Source organism: Anarhichas minor, unplaced genomic scaffold (genome assembly GCF_050575085.1).
Source record: "Anarhichas minor isolate MPS153535 unplaced genomic scaffold, ASM5057508v1 ptg000011l, whole genome shotgun sequence".
NCBI lineage: Eukaryota > Metazoa > Chordata > Actinopteri > Perciformes > Anarhichadidae > Anarhichas > Anarhichas minor.
The window spans coordinates 660,071-679,429 of NW_027466457.1; the positions used below are offsets into that span (position 1 = coordinate 660,071).

The 19,359-nt window shown below is 43.7% G+C and overlaps 3 protein-coding genes across 4 annotated transcripts in view; 2 read left to right on the forward strand and 1 right to left on the reverse strand.

Annotated features, from left to right (window-relative positions):
- The window catches only part of srgap1a (SLIT-ROBO Rho GTPase activating protein 1a), a 74,720-nt gene extending 66,422 nt beyond the window's left edge, over positions 1–8,298 (forward strand). For both annotated transcript variants that reach the window (XM_076088788.1, XM_076088787.1), the window contains exons 19-22: positions 18–198; positions 1,272–1,409; positions 4,516–4,900; positions 5,686–8,298. In XM_076088788.1, coding sequence (XP_075944903.1) covers positions 18–198; positions 1,272–1,409; positions 4,516–4,900; positions 5,686–6,093 — 1,112 coding nt within the window. In that variant the 3' untranslated portion in view covers positions 6,094–8,298. The remainder of the gene's footprint in view (positions 1–17; positions 199–1,271; positions 1,410–4,515; positions 4,901–5,685) is intronic.
- A 260-nt stretch (positions 8,299–8,558) lies between these two features.
- Positions 8,559–13,261, reverse strand: cfap263 (cilia and flagella associated protein 263). The gene is made up of 9 exons (XM_076088790.1): positions 12,250–13,261; positions 11,662–11,797; positions 11,200–11,349; positions 10,965–11,114; positions 10,413–10,523; positions 10,146–10,244; positions 9,910–10,017; positions 9,577–9,732; positions 8,559–9,405 (listed from the first exon to the last, which is right to left on the reverse strand). Exons 1-9 carry the CDS (start codon positions 12,339–12,341, stop codon positions 9,283–9,285), a joined length of 1,125 nt encoding a protein of 374 aa, XP_075944905.1. The 5' UTR covers positions 12,342–13,261; the 3' UTR covers positions 8,559–9,282.
- Positions 12,736–18,464, forward strand: parp12a (poly (ADP-ribose) polymerase family, member 12a). The gene is made up of 11 exons (XM_076088789.1): positions 12,736–13,139; positions 14,017–14,152; positions 14,287–14,551; positions 14,688–14,837; positions 14,962–15,151; positions 15,295–15,463; positions 15,617–15,852; positions 15,975–16,062; positions 16,407–16,537; positions 16,997–17,148; positions 17,377–18,464. Exons 1-11 carry the CDS (start codon positions 12,820–12,822, stop codon positions 17,625–17,627), a joined length of 2,088 nt encoding a protein of 695 aa, XP_075944904.1. The 5' UTR covers positions 12,736–12,819; the 3' UTR covers positions 17,628–18,464.
- Positions 18,465–19,359: the final 895 nt, after the last annotated feature.

Below are 19,359 nucleotides of genomic sequence, written 5' to 3' on the forward strand. Positions count from 1 at the left end.
CCTCTTTCTGTTGACAGAGGGCGAGCCCATTGAAGCCATTGCCAAGTTTGACTACGTCGGGCGCTCGTCCCGAGAGCTGTCCTTTAAGAAGGGCGCCTCCCTGCTGCTGTATCAGCGGGCGTCGGAAGACTGGTGGGAGGGACGGCACAACGGCATCGATGGCCTGGTGCCGCATCAGTATATCGTCGTCCAAGACATGTAAGTGTTTTTCATTGAGCGCAAGTTTAGATATGACCAAGTAATGCAACAATGTCAGCATCGAGCTGATTAACATAATACAAAAAAAGACTCCATCTCCACTGTGCTCCAGCAGCCTTTCTGTCAGTCTCCCGTTCTCAGCACTAACAAGCATGCTCTGCCATGGCGACTGTTGGTGCCTAATGGACTGGATTCACTGTCTCGTTAGGACGGGAACAGAATCGCTCCAATCACTTAGTAGCTGGCTGGCAAAGGGTCCATTTAGCATGCCTTCCCCTCCTTCCTCTTCTGCTCTTTAACCTGCCGCTGTCCCGCCACTGTGCCTCTATCAATAATTCACCAGGAGGGGCACTGCTGATGGGGTGTCCTCTTAGTTAATGAAAGAGCAGTGGAATTTACAGCTGCACGGGTTGTCCCCGACCGCAGTAACATCCTGCTCTCTACTTAAACAGAGCAGGCTGGGGTGTGTAAGAGCTCACAGGGTTGTGATCTTCACTTGTCCCATAAAAGAGCCCAGAATAAAACATGCAGTGAGTGAGTGAGACCACTTCAGCACAGGATGTCTCTTTTCAACTTCCTCGTGACTGTCTGTACATTTTGTTTACCGCCGCCTCCACAGGCGGAGAAGTGCTCGCCCTCGCTCCGTCTCTGTCTCTGTGCATTCATGTGGATACGCTAAATAAGCGACTGTGTTTTGTATCGAATAATGCACATCATCAGAGGCAGCCGTGCAGCTCAGTGGCTCTGATTGCTGCCACCTGATAGGCACCAACTGTACCCAGTCTCCAGTCACACACCTCACTGAAAGCCATACAGCTGGCTTGTGTGTGGGTGTTTGCGTGTCAGAGTACATCACAGGCCGAGGCATATGACTCATCGGACTCTCTGGACCTTGGGAGGGGGGGGGGGGGGGTGCTGACTCGCAGGAAACTGATATGAAATACTGTCATTGGAGAACTGTGCAAATACGAAAGATCGACTGATTTGCTGATTTCTCCTTTTGTCTGTCTCTTTTTCTGTCACTTCCTCTTGCTCTTTCCACGTCTCAATGTCACTCTGTCTCTGTGTCCCAGAGATGACAACTTCTCAGACACTCTGAGTCAGAAGGCTGACAGCGAGGCCAGCAGCGACCACGCTGGAGAGGAGAAATGCCTGGGAAAAGACATCGGCTCGCCCTCTGACACCAGGATCTCTGAGGCCTATATTACCAGGTTGGTTTTCACACGGCTGTGATATATAAACAATTTCTATAAAGGACCTCAAAGTAGGAATCTGGCATTTAAAAAAATCTTTGCATTCTCTAAACAGTCCACGAACGTTTTGCTGTTCTAAACACCTGATGTTCTTCGGTGTAAGTTTTATGTGTTTAGCACAATAAGTTAAAAACACTGCTGCTCACCAGATAAGGAGCAAGGTCCTGTGAGTATTTTAATAACTATGTTCATTATACATGTTGGGTGTTATCATGCATCCCACTGTTAATTAGTGCCAGTCCTGCTGTCACCATAGTGACCAATGTGTGACCGCGACACATCTTGGACATCAGCTCTATCTAATGAAGAGACGGCCAATCCAATGACGACTGACATGTCTGGAACAACGTCAGTGTTGCATCATCTAAGATGCTTGAAATAGCCTCAGGTGTGAATACCAACACTCCAACTCCAGACACTTGGAAAATAAACAAACTTTACATTTTTGGGACTTAGACTATTGTATGATGCTGAAAATATCCTTGTTTTCAACCGTTTACTTCGACGCAAGCTCACACCGAGAGTGGTTTAACAGCATGTATCTGATTTGCTTGTTAATACGAGCAAGGCTGTAGGAAGCAGGAGACACCTGTGCACAGTATGCACCCAATCCTCATTGTTACATATGCTGCCTCCTGTCATTCTGTGTCCTCGGCTCCCATCTCTCAGCTTAAATACCTCTCTCCCACTCTTATGTTATTATGATATAGTATGAGTTTTCAATACCCGGCTGGTATCAACTGGTCACACAAACATACACATGCACAGAGAGAGGAGACACACGCACACGTATCCAGTCACACCTCAGACTTTTTGGCAGCGTCTGTCTGCTGGTGGCGAGCCAGGATCTTGTCTCCCGCTCCCCTCTTCATTGCTGCGTTTCTGGTGGTGGAGTAAGCTGACCTTGAAGCGTCTGTTGGCGGCTCTTGCCAAGCCCGTGAACAAATGCTATTTTATTCAGAGTCACACTCACTCCCTCTACTTCACTGTCGAAACGTGATGATTCATACTAAAGGCCATATTTAACCCACTGCAGGAATTTGTATGCGGAACGGCGAATATATGTGAATGACTCATCTTTTTCACGTCGGCATTAATGAAGCTCCTCTACAACAACACTCTCTACCTGTCACCCCCCCCCCCCCCCCCCTTACTTTTTGTGCTCTACTATTCAAACAATCCTCATATGTGTTGAATCATTTATATCCTGAGCTTTATTTAGATATTTTCCTCTCCTGGTGTTCTCCATCAACAACAACACTCACCAGACGGGGCCCTCTTGTAGAGTTTGGCATCACGATCTAAGCGAGTGTCAGTAAACGGGACAGTTAAATTAGTACCTCTTTTAGTGGAGAGGGTGCACACTCATGGGGTCATACCAAGTATTAAGAGTTGGTCCGCTTTCTGTTATGGTGGAGAGGAACTCCTGGAATTCCTTGTGATATGTATTATAATTAGCAGAGGGCCATAGAAACAAAGGGTGGGCCGTCAGTGTGGGGGACAGCTCTCAGAGTAAGTTGCAGTGCCTGTTGTTGTACACTCTGTCCCAGAGGCACACAGGTGTTATGAATGTACACTGCTCCCCCTGCTGGGGGTCAGTGGTTCCTGCAGTTGTTTACTAATCCATATTCCTCACTGCAGTCAGAAAAATATATATTTCTCTCTCACCGCGCGCACCGCTCCACCAATGAGTCTTTAACTATCATCAGCAGCTATTAGCGCTGTCAAGAAGCTTAATTCATACGTTTTACATTGTATTACATTCAGATATTTTGTTCCCTCTGTTTTGCAGCGTTTGAGCAGGTACGTGTTTCAGGGTGTTACATAAGCACACGCGGCTGTTTGGACTTTTCTAATTAATGTAGAGGCTGGCAGTTTTCTGTGGCTTTGCACGAAGAGTTGCAATTACGTTCTCTGAGACCCTCGCGGTCCTTAATATCCGTACTCATTATTGCTTTTAGTTTAGCGCCGTGATGCCGCTGCCTGTAAGTCTTAATGATAATGGCTGAGACGGCGTTCATTAGGCAGACGCAAACTCTCAGATGAAGCCATTTGCCCCGGAGAAGTGATTAAAGGATGAGTACATCACTGCTGGTTCATCATCACAACAAACCAATAATGCAGAATGAAAATAGTTAATCTGGCATCTATCAGCCTTCAGATGATATTGATTTAATATTTCATGTTGTCGCCATTTCAGAAAAAGGTTACACCAACTGAAAGAGTGACTGTATAATACTGAGATTATATTTTAAGTTTCTTTTTTTTACCTTAAATGAGATGTTATGTAAGAAATATCAGGTAACTCTATTGTTAGATTCTCTCAATGAACTGCTTTGCCACCAGTTATGCTTACTTATATTTCTAGTCATCTAGCTGCTAGACTGAAAGTGATGATAACTGCTTCGTCATAATTATGCAGAGCAGAGCCCATTAGAGCCACACTGAGGAGGATGTGGTGCTGTATTGACCTTTTATGGTGCAATAGAACCGCCTCGAAGGAGTAGACGTTACTGTGGTAAAACATTGTGCATAACTTGTAGCGTGTGTGTGTGTGTGTGTGTGTGTGTGTGTGTGGCTGTGTGTGTGTGGCTGTGCTGGTCCAGGTTCAGATAGAGGACATCTGTACTCCTGAGGCAGCTGTAGCTTCTCCCAGGGAGCCTGTAGTGGTGCTCTGACAAACAGACCTCCCTGCTCTGGCTGGGAGCCAGGTTCTCTCTACCGGCTCTCCAAATAAGCTGGTCGGAGCTGTTGGGCACTGACATCAGGGTTCCTATCACGCCACTGATGATTGTTTTGTTTTATTCCAGCAGTGGAAAATGTTTGAGGATGCATGCCCACATATTGTAATATAGAAAACCTGAAGGGTTACTGTGTTTTCAGAGTAAGACTGCCCTCTGTTTAAGTTCCTAAAAGGTTTGGAAGATGTAAAGTGGCACAATAGCTTTGAGTAAAAAGACAAGCTGCTTAACTCAAGGTGCAATGTATGGGTAAAAGATGGAAGCTGTAATGGAATAATAATTAGCTTTGTTGTTTCCTCTCCGCCCCCACTCGTCTCTCCCAGCAGGCACAAGAAAAGATCAGAACCACCATCCCGGCGGCCCCCTGCACGCCCCAGTGATGTCCACTGCATGGTGCATCCCTCCCAGCATGGTCACGGAGGACACACCCCGGAGATGGGCTCCCCAGTCATAGGCCACTTCAGCCCACGGGACATGCTGCGGAGTCGCAACCACATGCCCATGGACAGCCCTGAACGCCGCCGCCGCACCGGCCTCGGCAGTCTGACCAACATCAGCCGCAACGAGTCGCTGAAGAAGATAGAGAGCCCCCCGATCCGCCGCTCCACCTCCTCGGGCCAGTACACGGGCTTCCCTGACCCCCACCACCACCACCACCACCACCACCACCAAGGCGGCAAGCCCCTGGATCCGGAGACCATCGCACAGGTCAGCGCGGGACGAGCAGCGACCCGACCGCAGCTCCCTCCACCATCAAAGCCCTGCACCGCCCTGTAAAAACATAGTCCATCCCTGTCCTCTGCTTCCTCTGGCTGCAGCTGTGTCCGTGTGCTAAATACACGCAAAAGACTAGCTTCACAGGCAGACAGCAGGGAGCATAGCTCGACACTGGGACTCATTGCAGTATATTTGCAGTCTTGATTGAGAGCATGCTAAAAACAATAAAAAATATGAAAAACTATCACAGAATATATCACTGCCTAACTGGTAATACTTTTTGTTCAAGCAGACATCCATTTGTGCATCACATACTTGCATATAATAGTAAAGCCTCCGCTCGATTGCAAAGCAGAGGTCACAGAGAGCACTTTACGCTGTGCTGGGCTGTCTGTCTGCCTACTGGGAGCATGCTCAGATGGACACATCTTGTCATCTCTGCATCTCCTACGCTATCCAAAGTCATTAGCATGCAGAGGGAGAGGTGCCGGTGCGAAGTAATACTCTCTACTTACTCTGCGTGTATAATGCATGCTTGGTGTTTCCATAAAACAACTGTCAGTGTGGTCTTCTGTTAACATTTTGTGCCGTACTCTACTTTCTCCGTCTCTCGTCTTTGCCGTCCATATAACCTCCTGTTTCTTTCTCCCTCTTACCTTCTCTTTTAGTTTCCTCTCATATTGAATCCCAACCCTTCTGTCTGTCACTCATCTCCCTCATCCACCACCCCCCACCCCCCCTCTCTCTCTCACACTCACTCTCTCTGTCTCCTGCAGGACATAGAAGAAACCATGAACACTGCTCTGAATGAGCTGCGTGAGCTGGAGCGTCAGAGCTCGGCTAAGCACGCCCCCGACGTGGTGCTGGACACCCTTGAGCAGCGGCAGACCTCCGGCGGCAGCGGCGGGGGTCCCACGCCGGCCAGCTCCAGCGAGTCCCTCAGCCCCATCCACGGCATCATGCTGAGGTCCACTGCCAACACTGAGCCTCCCATCCGCCGCAGCACCAGCTCCTCCAGCGATACTATGAGCACCTTCAAGCCTCTGGTAGCACCCCGCATGGGGGTGCAACTCAAACCCCCCGCCTTGAGGCCCAAGCCCATGCTCCTGCCCAAGTCCAACCAGGCCTCACAGCCTCCAGCTACATCTGCTCAGGACCCTCTGGACAAGTCCTGCACCATGTAACTCTGGGAAGGGATCCAGAGATGTAAAACAAAAACGATCAACTTCCAGGAGGCTGCAAGATGCCACCAGTGTCGAGTCTTCATAGATTTAGAAACATGTAGGAGCGTTACAGCGGTGGCAGATTCGTCAGCCGGACTAATCTTCTGTCTCAATAGCGTGCACAGTTATGTGTTAATGTGCTTAGTTTATTATCTAACAAATCTCTTCTCTTTTTTTCAAAGAAATTCAAACAACAAATCACAAAGGCTTCCTTCAAGGTTTTAGAGAAACGTACACTAGTTAGATTAGTTTACAGACATTAATGAACAAAACACGCTGCATGTAGCTCCACTGTTTAACCACTGAACCTGAAAGGCTTTTTGATGAGAACTGTAGTGACCAGAGTGGCATTCTCACACACGGAACTAAATTATGTACTTTTTTTTTTTTTTTGCTCTTACGTAGGACGGCCATCGAAGGTGTTGTGAACTGGTTGTAAGGCCTTATCGACTTAGAGATGTAACTGATTTCACATGTTAGAATATTCTAAAGGTGCTGTGACTACCTGGACAGAAATGCTTTGAAGGTCGGACTGAGGATCCCTTAACTACCAATACTATGTTAATAGATAATAGTGCTGATTAGCAGTGTGCTTTCCTCACTAGTGTGTAAACTGCAGCTTTCTTAGGCAAGGCACACCATCTGTTGTGTCTCAGAAATGTACAAAGATCACCTCTGTGCTGGAGTCACTCAGTTATTTTAACATGCTTCCACATTGTCTGGAATGAGATACGACTATTGGATAAAACCACTACTTCATTATGAACTTGATGCATTCTTGAATTCCTGCATCAATAACTCATGATGCAGGAATAAAACATGCCTCGTAATAACGTATGCCTTTGCATCTGTATAAGAAATGGTGGAGCAGTGTGAAACATTATGATGACCAATCATTTCCTACCTACAGTATATATACGACACATAATGCTATATTACACAGTGTGGAAGACGTGCCACAGCTTCTTTTTACGCCTTGCCTGGCTTGATCTACCCAAAGACATGACTGTGCGATTTAAAAAGTATGGATGTGAACCTCCAGATATGATGTAGGCATATTTCATGTTGACGTGTGTGTGTGTGTGTGTGTGTAGACTCATAGCAGCGCCCTGTGGGAGTGCTGCCGGTAGCCATGGACCTAATGACTGTTAGTGTGAAAGCCTCCATAATATGTTCCCCCTGCTTCCTATGCTTCTCTGAAAACAGCCGCTCACTCCGTGTCCCTCCGGTCTGTTTCAGGTGAGAATGTCAGCGATGTGTTTTTGAATTGTTCTCTGACTGATATCGAGGCGTTCTCTGTCGATGATGAAATGCCTGACATGTGGCAGAAAACTGGAGGAAGTCTCTGTGATAAACGGCTTGTGTGTGTGTGTGCGTGTGCAGTGCAGGTCGAGTAATGCTTTTGAATGCAACAGCTCCATTAAATGTATGTGCCAGAGTTCCAACCGCGTGACGGCACAGCTCGACTGTCTTTTTCAAAATCCGGTCGGCACTGTAGACGTAACAGAACTGGGTGCATGTCCTGGAAATGTTTGGCTGGCGTAATAACACACAGAAAAGGCTGACTAAGCAATGCTCTCTAACAGCAGGTTTACACTATCTTTGACTTGACAGGTATTGTGTGTATAATAGTCAAAAGACGATTAATTTCTGACTTACTAACTTTCATTATTTGTTTAATATTTTTTGTTTTGTTATGTTTGTATTGTTTCTGGGTAGAAATGACTTGGAAGAAATGATGCAGTATAAATCCAGTTGTAAAATAAATAAAGTGCTTTTGTCACTATGTTATGTTATCATCAACAGTAGGACTCAGTTATGCCGTCTGTAGGCTGTAAGCTGCTCTGTGGTGTCCCGTACATCTGTAGTATGTACTTGTGAAAGTGCCTTTGGAAAATGTTTTAGAGGAACTTCGGACATTCTGTACTGTTGCGTTTTCATGTCAGATTCTGTGTTTTTATTTGAGAAGATGCAGTGCAGGAAGAACATGAATAAGTAACGATGCTATTTTCCAGACAGTTATATGACAGAATGAATAATAAATAAACTGCTTACCCATCGTGACATTGCACTTTTATGTATATACGGCATGTGACATAACATTTAGAGCTCTGAGGGCTTATACCTCAAAGGATTTCTTTCTAATAAAGGAAATGGTTTGTCGAATCTAGGTAGATTTTTTTTTTTAACCCCACTTTTCATATCGAGTAACTTAAACTTTTGTTTACTAATAGTCGGTGGTGGAAGTATTCAGATCATTTTACTTGGTTAATAGTGGAAATATTTTAAAAAAGCACAGTATAAAAATACTACATTACAAGTGAAAGCCCTAAATTGTTAAAACTAACTACTCATGCAGAGTGGGCCATTCCACAGTAATATTTTATACATAGATCATTTTAATAGTAAAATGCTTCTGCCATGTTCATGTTGGATTGGTGCTTTAATGCTGCAGGTCAGTGAAGATAATCTTAGCTACTTTATATATTGTTGGGTAATTTAATCTTCTACAATCATACGCAGGTTCTGTATGTAAAATCTAATACTGCAAAGTAACTAATAGCTGTCAGAAAAAAATGAAGTGGAGTTCAGTCAGTGAAACTATAATGAACCAGAGAAAAGAGATTATTTTATTCCAAATGAGAAATGCAAATAATCAAGATTTTCTGATAATTCTAGCAACTGTTAAATCATAAAGAGCATAAATGACATAACATTGAATGGAGTACATTATGGTGACTGCATATTAACCAATATAGTATTGGGCATAAAGTTTCATTACTCAACATAATTCAGGATACAAAGATTAAGGGAACAACAAAAGTAAAGTGTGAAAAAAAAAAGATGAAGGGATCAAGGATTGATGGAGCAAGGTTTTACATTCGCAGAACATCTACTGTACATTTCATTCTTCATTATGGCGAAGAGTAAATCTCCCAAGGACATGAGTGCAAGTGGAAAAAAAAAAAAACTAAAGACATGATAAGGATTAAAGCTTCAAGGCAACAGGCATTAGCAGAGTGTATAGTGACATCAGATGCTGGGTGATTGTAATATTGTGAAACAGGGTGTTTGCAACAGGAGCAAATGTTCCTTTCTGCCACTCAACGTACTTGTTTTTTTTATGAATCCCGGAGGCTTGCTGATTCTCTAATCGATGTGTGGGAGCTTTACGGTGATTTGGTTCCTCCCGGTTCTAGCTCCAGCCTCGGCTCTGTCTGCAGGAGTAAGAGTGGCTCTCTGTGCGCTCCAGGCTGTAGTCTTCAATGCCATCTGGTGATAACAGAGAAGAGAGAGCCCATTGTCTCGAATACTGCCACACAACCGTTTCTTTCTGCAGCTGGACTGAGGCGTGGCAAAAAAAAATATTATCCCATTTTGACACAGGGGACAGAGAATCCGGGAGAGAGCTGGCTGTATTTGGAGAACTAAAATATGGTTTACCTCAGCGATCCCAGACTTTCTCTCCCAAGTGTGAATGCTCCGCTGCAGCTTCTTGTGTTTGTCCTTGACACGCATGTACTCGGTGATATCAGGAGCCTCATAATCTGTCAGCTGGCGGTGCAAGTGTTGGTTGAGGGCCTCTGCCTTTAAACGCTCCTGAAGAGAGAGACAATGAAGTGGAAGGGATGAAGAACACAAACTGAATTACTTTAAAGAGCAGGAGATGAGTATGGTGTAAGGAAGAAAAAGAGGGAGAGATGAAGTTTTAATTGATTCATGCGTTTGGGCTTTGAGTTGGGTCCTTAAAGTTTGAATCATTTTTGGATGACAAACCTCCTCAGCGTGCTGTATCTTCTCCTCAATGTTTGCCAGCATCTGCTTCCTGTTGGTGATGTCACTGCTCAGCTCTGCGGCCTCCCGTGTCACTCTCTGCAGCTCCTCCTGTTGACACAGAGACACAAGCTGAAGCTACGGTCAAGCGACACTGCAACGGCGGTTTCATCCATCGACACTAAATTACACGGAGAAAATGATCTCTCTCTCTCACACGCACATTTCTAATGAGTTACCTTGTGTGAACCGAGGATACGTAGCACTTTCGATTTGTTGACTTGAAGTTCGTCCAGGTCTCTGACAATTGTCTGCTCGCTGTATTCCTGGAAAACGTCCTAGAAACAACACACAGTACCAATATGTTGTTACAGTCGCTAACGAGCGGAATCTGATCGCAGACTGTGATTTACTGTTCTCTTGCATAGCAGTCTAATTGACAAACCGCACAATCAACTGACAATCTATTGATATAATTGATAAAACTTTTCAACACTTTGCTCTACCTCGTACTCTGCTTTTCCCGTCTCTTTTTTCTGCTGAAGCTGCTGCTGGAGCTTCTTCTCGTGGGCCTTCAGCATCCGGTTCTTCAGATTAAACTTCTCCAACTGGGCCACCTGTTTGTGAACAGAGCAGACAAAGGGAGGAAGATGGTGAATGTGGGTAGGGGTTGCGAGAGCACTGGCAAAGGAAGAAAACATTACTCAAAAAATACTCGAGTCAAATTCAGCTTTATTGGCGTGAGAGTTTCAAGAACTATATTATCAAAGCATCAGAATACAAAAGCACAGGATAACAGTGATTACTACGATATATTTGACGTCACCTTACTTTTTCTGTAATATCATTAAAACAACTGGTGAATTAAACATCAGACAATCCGAATAACTGGAATATGGATTATGGAATAATAATAATGTTAAGATGGCATTTTAAGGTGGAAAGGCTAATGCAGTAGCTGACAACAATGAGATATGTTGACAGATAAAAACAACAAACTAAAGTCTAGTTTTGTACTTTGCACAGGCTCATGTCATAAGACCGAACCTAATTATTACCTTTGACTTGTCTTCGATGTACCGAAGCACCTTCTCGGGCTCCTTCATTTCCAACCTGTTGTCCTTCGTAGGTTTGAGCAGTTTGCTTTCAAACTTGTTCTTAGCCTTCCGGATTTCTGCAAGACGCAGTTCTGCTTCTTTCAGAGAGGCCTGGAGAGACGAGCAGAGTCACTGCAAAGGAATGCTCTGTAGGTGTGCGTTTGTTTTTGTTTCTTGTGCATGGGTGTGTTGTAACCTCGTAGTTGTCCTGAATTCTCTCATGTCTCTGTCTGAGTTTCTCCTGGTCTTGTCGTGTCTCCGTTACTTCTCTCTTTGCCACATAAAGTTTTTGTTCCAAGGTCAGCTGCTGGAGGGGTTCTGATATGTTGGACCTTCGCCCACGACCCTGACAAGACACATATAAAATAATGTGGGGCGTTCAGGAGTACAGTGCAGAGAGGTCTTCTGTCCAGGCAACAGAATTTGAATCATGATTTAGGCAGGCCACAAAAAGGATCGCTAATATGGAGCAGTATGTTGTCACTCTTTCAACCCCAAAAGTATTTGAGTTCATCCTGTGCTGGTTGTGACTTGGAGCAAGATTAATCATCGAAACCCGAAATTTTTTTTAATATCTTTATCTACATAATGTCTTTCTGTTTGTGCAGAGTGAGTTTTGTATGTTTAATAAAGAAGTCTAGTCACTGGGTGCACTTACCCCACCCTCCAGGCTGGAGGCTCCTGCTGCCCCTGGACCGTCTCCCCCAGCATGGGACACCATGTCCCCAGGATCAATGCGACCGATGAACCGATCAAACATGTCGATCTCTGCCAGGAGGGCTGCATTGGAACATCTTGGGTGGAAGAAGTGAATATCAGCAACTTAAAAAGCAGCCAAAGAAGATGCCTGAAGCTAAAAGGTAAACCTAACCAACTGTCAAACGTAGCTTATTCACTCACCTCTGACCATCTGTATAGGGAAACAGGAGCTCACCTTATTGCGTAACAGTTGATATTAAAATGCAAAGACCTCCACAAAAGTATTTTCAACATAATATGACCTAGCTGCCTAATTTAAATGTTACTCTAGCTCGTGGTTCTAGGATCGAGTTAGTGATGCTTTAACTAGTAGAGCTCTTAAACTGATAGAATATATATAATACTGCTTTAAGCATATTGCTCAACAGAGCTAACAGTTTGCTAGTTTAGCATTAGCAGGTTGCACAAACCAGGTAATAAAGCCATGTTTAGGGTAACACACGTCACGGTTGAGCCATAGAGGGTTGTGAATATTTATTTTCATTACTTTAGTTCTTCGACTCGGTTGTAGAGGACTTCTCTTTGTTCTCGTGGGACCTCTTTCCTTGTTTCTTCCGCCAACGAAACCTCATCCTCCATGGTTGCTATGGTACACAGAAACGCTTGCTGTGGTTGCTAGGGCTTGTGTTGCCCTCACGTGCTCTGTAAACAACAACAGAGGTCATACAGATGTGACCTCTGTTAGTGTTTATAGAGTGATTTTAATCACAGCATTCTGTCGTTGATTTGAGGACTGTGTCTGTGTGTTAGATGTGAATGTATCTGATAACAATGTGGAAATATTGGCGTAAACCGACAATAATAAATTCCCCTCATCTGAATGCCCACCTCTTTAACTAAAAGTTTGAAATATAAAAGAAGCGTGTTGATAACAACATATTTTAGATTAGAATATTGTATTTTAGAGGCAGGCCTAACATCCCTTTTTTTTCTTTTCGCTTTCTTTTCTCTTTCTTCAGCCGTTTCAGTTTCGTTTCTCTGAAGTTACGCGTCGCTCTAGTCGAGTCGGTCCTGCCTCAGCAACAGCGGATCGGATTTGGTTAAAACTCTTTTCAGGATGACTTCAGTCGTCTCCAAATTTGTCACCAAGACCCTGTGCGACCACCAGGGATGTATGGACTTCAAGCAGCTGGACGAGAAGATCGCACAGAACTTCACTGTAGCGAAAGCCGTCCTCCAGGGCGTCCTCTTCGACGACAGTAAAATAGCCATCCAGGAAGGCAGACAGAAGGTCGTCGGTAAACAAATCCTCAGCCAGGACAGTCTGGTAGTGGCTAAAACCAGTCTGCGGATCTGTCAGAAGAAACCCGGAGAGTGTCCTCGGTGCGATGCGTTACACCTGTGCAGGTATTACGTGTGCGGAGACTGCACGTTCGGGTAAGTAGCACACTGTGATTACGTTACATTTGGAGGTTTTTGTAATCTTTTATCAAGCTGTGGTGCTCAAAGTTAATGGTGGTAGGCGGCCCTGCGTATGAGTGTATATAACAAAAAATGATTAAAACAGTTGTTCAAGTTTAAAGGCGCCCTGCGATGAACTGGCGACCTGTCCAGGGTGTACCCTGCCTTCGCCCAATGATAGCTGGGATCGGCTCCAGCGCCCCGCGACCCTCAACAGGATAAGCGGTTTGGATAATGGATGGATGGATGGACGTTTAGAGGCTTTATTTGCTTTATGACTTAGTAGGCTAAATGTAAACAAACTGTACAGCAGTAAGAGCAGTAGACGCTCAGGCGTTTTAAACGTTAAAGCACACACAGACATACACAGGTGTGTGGTTTCCTGATTGACGTCAGCTCTTTCCTCTGGCCTATCTGGGCGTGTTCTCACTCTCCTGTCTCTGACAGTCTGTTTGGGCCTCTGCGGTGAACAAAACAAACTTTGACAGAGACCGGCTGTGCATAGCCTACATTAGGTATAAGTCCTTTTTGGACCAGAAGATGGCAGTAACGCACATCATGTAATGACCCTGAATAGCTCACTCTTAACTGTGTACTGCAAGTAGTCAATTAAAAAGCAGTGTGCAGAGTGCCGCGTTATATAACCCCTTATGGAGTGAAGCGGCTTATGGCCCACATTTAGCTTCTAGGAAAAGTTTGATTAGATAACCTCAAAGAACTCAAATGTTTAACTTTCAAAACTGTCGAGGCCTCCATGTTTACAGAGACCAAATGGATACTGTGTATTTTGTTCAGTGGTTGATTCAGTAGAACTAGTACCGTTCACTGACATTATATTTTATTCATTTTTCAGAGTCAAGTGTAAAAATCCCCATAGTCTGGTTTATCCATACAATGCAGAGCCTTTGAAAAGATATGGGCTTCAGGATTTGACAGAGAAACAGCTGTTCCAGCTGTTACTGCAGAATGATCCGTATCTGCTTCCTGAGGTAGGTTGTACTGGTAACACTGGGAGGCAGAGGTGGCAATTCACAATCTCTTGATAGTGTGTAGAGAGTCATGTACATTTACCCGAATGAACTGTCAAACATGTTTGCCGTAATGATATGTACACCCCTCCCAGATCTGCCCACATTACAACAAGGGAAATGGTTTGCACGGTTCCTGCAAATTCACCACCTCGTGCACCAAGCTCCACGTCTGCCTGCACTTTCTCCAGGGTGACTGCAAGTTCGGCTCTTCCTGTAAGAGATCCCATACTGTTGATGTGCGAGAAACAAAGGCTCTCCGAGGAGTCAGTCAGGAGAATGTTAAAAACCTTCTGGAGATCTACAGAAATAAATTCATCATCCTGGGTCAACAGGAGAGAGGAGCTGTTGCTGTTCCCGGTAAAGAACAAGGATGTTTTTATAGAAACCTTTTAAAACTTCATCTTAAGTTAGCACGGTAGATTTGGGGTGTGTGTGTGTGTGTGTGTGTGTGTGTGTGTGTGTGTGTGTGTGTGTGTGTGCTTTTCTCCTGCAGTGCTGCCAGAGGTGAGTCCCCTCTCTCAGCCGCTTTGCCCAAAGAAACCCGGATCCCCTACCAGTTCTGCTCCACCATCTAAAACCATGAGCGACGCTGAAAGGAATGAAATCTGCCTCTTCTACATTCGTAGAAACTGCAGCTTCAAGGGTAACACTGAAACTAGTCACAACTGCAGTCAACACATTATTCTCAGTACATGTGTAGATCTATGTGAAGAGATTGATGATGTACACCACTTCCTCTGTGTCATTGTTGGGTTTTGTTTCCACAGAGAAGTGTGCCCGTGTCCATTGGCATCTGCCGTTCAGATGGCAGGTGTTGGACAGTGATGGTGTGAAATGGAATGACCTGCCTAATAACGAAGACATTGAGAAAGCCTACTGTGACCCAGGAAATGACACAAGCTGCACGGATCCACCGTCGCCCACCTCGGGGATTTACAGATTCTTGCTTTTCCAAAGGTGCATGAATGAAGAAACGGACCGCAGAGACATACAGACACTTCTCTGGCTTAGGGAATTATTCGAGAGCAAAACAAAAATAGTAGTTCAAGTCTTTTAGGGGATGAGGGAATTGTTGATTTACTTTTACTGCTTGCTTTCAGTTCTGCCTCCCCCCCCTCAGCTGACTTCGTGACGATGACATATGGAGGGTCTCCAGTTCGTCGGCTGTCCACTGCCTCCTCTGTCTCAAAGCCCCCTCACTTCATTCTTACAACACAGTGGCTGTGGTACTGGAAGGATGACAGCGGGGTGTGGCTGGAGTTCGGACAGGTCAGTCAGACAATAATGCAGCTATGGGTTTCTGTTCTTATCCTACCTGTGTGAGATAACGAGTACATGTTGACTTGCCACTCTCTTCTCTTCATTCTTTACTGATTGATTTCCTTAAATGGATTACGGTCGGCTCTGTTTATTTTGTTGTAGAATGACGATGGCATACCGGCCTCTATCACTTCTCAAACTCTGGAGAACGTGTACCTGGCAGACAGAGATACAGAGATTCCTTTTGGTACTGGAAAACAGCAGTATATCCTCCACTTCAAAGGTGCAGCGGGAACACAGCAGATGTATCAGCAGAATGTAAAATACAAAACCAAGAGAGAGGTCAGAAGGAGGCCTTGCTTTGTGTCTGCTCATGATGTGGAGGCGAAGCTAAAGAGGTATTTTCTCATTTAGTTTTCAATGGAGATTTTAAGATGAACTCTAACATTGCTGTTTTGGATGTCTCTGTGGCTCAAGTGACTTCACTAGTCAAACAATTCTTGTGTTTGTCTCCTCATAGTGCATCATCACACGGCTCCAGTTCCTCCACAGCTGAAAGTTTCCCATCCCACTGGGACACGACTGCCCAACCGGATTTTGGATCCAAGGTCTCTTTTAAAGCATGTATTACTGTGTTGCCTTTCTCCCTGTTGCCCAAAAATAACAGTTTTTTTTTTTTACGTGTCTGTTTAATTATTAATTTCAGTCCAATGTTTCAGTTTATTTGATAAATGATCAATGAGGTTATAGAAAAAAACACAAGCTTGTAGTTATATTGCTGTTTCATAGGATTATGATCATTTGAAAGGGGTTCACCCTGTTGTGTTTGTGTGTGTGTGTGTGTTTTTTACTGCACTGTGCTTAATACTTCAGTTGTTTTCTTGTTTTGGACATTAGATATTAATTTATGCATTAATGACCTGTTTATCTGCACTGTGCTCCTATCTTTCAGCTCGTACCTCTCTCTCAATCTGCGAAGGAATACAATATGATTGAGAAGTTGTTTAAGCGCACCATGCCCCAGAGTAAAATTAACAACATCCAGAGGGTCCAGAACCCCTCTCTGTGGAAAGTCTTTCAGTGGTAAATCCTGATCTGCCTTTTTGGCTTGAAGCTGTAATCAACATTTTTATAACAACATTGTATCAAATAACGATGTGAAAGGTGGCGCTCCGCTAGTAGTGATGAACCTACTGAGAACTATCACCTGAATCTGCATTTCCCCTCAACTTTAGTGACTTTCAGCTCCTTTCTGTTCTGGCCCTCAACTTTACAGTTTGGGTTCACTCTCACCGCTCTCATAGGCACCATTTTCAGCCGTTTTCAGTGGAACAGGCTCTAAAGCAGCAGGCAGACACAGTTAGCAGATGAACGTAGTGCAGCATTTAGCAGTTAACGAGATGTTGGTAGACCAAAAACCAAAAACAGAGCTTATAGATGCATTTAATCAACAAAGCAAAAAAGATACTTTAGATTTAACCAAGCGAAAATAATAACCAGTCGCATGTCATCACGTTCATGTTTCCTGTATTGTGTGTTCAGGCAGAAAGAGCAGATGAAGGAGAGGAATGCAGCTAAGTCTGTGAATGAGCAGTACTTGTTCCACGGGACAGACGAGTCCCTGATTGAGGCCATCTGTGAGCAAAACTTTGACTGGAGGATGTGTGGTGTCCATGGCACGTCCTATGGCAAAGGTACAGTAAAACAGCTTCAGCAGCCATTCCATGTGATGAATATACAAATGTCTTTTCCACAAATGTACTGTGTTGTGTTGTATTTTGGTATGAGAGCATTTAACTCTTATTCCAGGTTCATCAGGCTTTTAGAACAGAAAAAAAAAGCAGCATACTTTCCCATGGCAGTAGAAAAGAGGCCATCACACTTGGACTGTGTCAGTATTAACACGGCCTTATTTTTTTTAGGGAGTTACTTTGCCAGAGACGCGTCCTACTCACACAGATATGCCAAAAGAAGCCTGAGCAAGATCATGTTTGTTGCTCTGGTCCTGGTGGGGGAGTACACCAGGGGGAACAGCAGCTTTGTCCGGCCCCCACCAAAAGGAAACGGCAAAACCCTCTACGACAGCTGTGTTGACAGCGAGAGCAACCCCGGCATCTATGTTATCTTTGAAAAACAACAGATTTATCCAGAGTATCTTATCGACTACTCATAAGTCACAATGCTGTTGTTTTCCTGTGTCGAATGGTCAGCAGTAAAACCTATTATGGGATGCGCTTCACTTTGAATTAGTGGCTTTGTTAAAGGTTCATGGATTTTCACGGTGGTGGGAGAAGTATTTTTACCACAAATAGATGCATTCAAAAGCTTACTTAAGTAAAAGAACAATTATTTTGTTAAATGATAATGTTGCAATATTTTATCTTAACACTAGAAGTGCAAAGTAGGTGGAAGTAGAAACACTAAATGTGATTTGTCTGTGTGATTATTACAGTGTGTCTTGATGAATTTGTGTCAGAAAATAGTCATTGCAGAATGTTTACCAAGAAAATAATGCTTTTCCTTGGCCAATGTCTATTTTTAGGATTGGAGCCTATGTTGTCTGCTGCAGGTCATTAATGCAAGCGAAGGGTGATGAGGGGGACAAATAATCTGGTGATATGGAATGATCTGGTTGTTATGTAATAAATAGATTACAGATTGCCATTAAAGTAGTGAATGTCAATATACATTGAAGTTACATTTTTTTGGATCGCCTGCCACAAACGCTTTATTATTGAAAGGGTAGTGTAAGAGCCATTTTGTTGTTTTTGTTTTTGAACAACCTCCCACCACATGGGGGCGTAGTGCCGGTGTGATCCTGGCCACAGGTAATATAATCAGTGGGTTCATTGGGCACAGGTGGTTGCTAATAGGTGGAAGCAAACAGTTTTTGACCGTGAAGTTTTAACAAATGCAAATGTTATGATTTATTGGCATTGAGGAGAAAATGGCACTGAAGAGAAAGTGGTTTACTCTGATTATGTGAGGAATAAAATGCCTATATTTGAAACTGGACTTTGTTATTTATGGCACACGTCAGAACAAGCATTACAGCAACCGTAGTGACTTTTTTATTGGGAAGCAACGGTCACTACAGGTAGAAAGCGACAAAGATCCCTCAGCAACAGTTGACTAAGAATAGAATAAATTACTAGTTATGGGTAAAAGAAACTGGAAGCATCAACATGTGTGCAGATTAAAATAGGAAAAGGTTCCTGTTTCAGTGTCGAGTGTAAAACAATGCCTATAACAAGCTGGAATATAAGTGTATTGCTTTAGCAAAGTTTTTCTTAAAAGGTCAGTATATATAGTTTTTTAAATTATTCCATAACTATTTCAATTGTAAATACATTTGGTGTCTAAATAATACGGTATGTCTGTTAAAATAGCCATTATTGAAGTAGAGAAGAAGAACATTAATATAACAGGTGATTTTTTAATGGTAGTGAATAATGATAGAACAGAGAAATCTCATCATCACACGTTAATATTTAGTTGCACACAAGTGGTATTTGACTCATTGTAAATGTATATCATTCAAACACATTCAGGCCTCTGGCCTTTAATCCCAGCTGCTGAAATATACATTTTCTTTGTTGGATACATTTGAATTAATCATCAGTAAATCACTTTTATTGTATACATTCATAATTAAAATAAATTCAGGGCTGTAACTCTCAAGCATCTTAGAATAACTCCCAAACACTGGCTGAAATTCTTAGTAAGATGTATCTACCTGCACGATACGTAGTTATGTAATTGTTTTCCTTTGAGTACGGTGCAGATGTTCTCCTTGAAGGATAATGAATGAGGTCATCAAGAGAAATGAGATAAAATGCTTTTACTCCCACTCTTTGAGGTTGAACTTGATTTGCCCTGAGAATTTTGGCCGACTAAAGTCCAGT

What these genes read in the sequence shown, in the direction of transcription:
- cfap263 (XM_076088790.1), bottom strand. Translation starts at nt 12,341, where the DNA reads ATGGAGGATGAGGTTTCGTTGGCGGAAGAAACAAGGAAAGAGGTCCCA. An exon ending in GAATTCAGGACAACTACGAG is followed by an intron (nt 11,115 to 11,199) that starts GTTACAACACAC and finishes TCGTCTCTCCAG; the next exon opens with GCCTCTCTGAAAGAAGCAGA. An exon ending in CGGGAAAAGCAGAGTACGAG is followed by an intron (nt 10,245 to 10,412) that starts GTAGAGCAAAGT and finishes TGTTGTTTCTAG; the next exon opens with GACGTTTTCCAGGAATACAG.
- parp12a (XM_076088789.1), top strand. Translation starts at nt 12,820, where the DNA reads ATGACTTCAGTCGTCTCCAAATTTGTCACCAAGACCCTGTGCGACCAC. An exon ending in TGCGGAGACTGCACGTTCGG is followed by an intron (nt 13,140 to 14,016) that starts GTAAGTAGCACA and finishes TTCATTTTTCAG; the next exon opens with AGTCAAGTGTAAAAATCCCC. An exon ending in AACCGGATTTTGGATCCAAG is followed by an intron (nt 16,063 to 16,406) that starts GTCTCTTTTAAA and finishes CCTATCTTTCAG; the next exon opens with CTCGTACCTCTCTCTCAATC.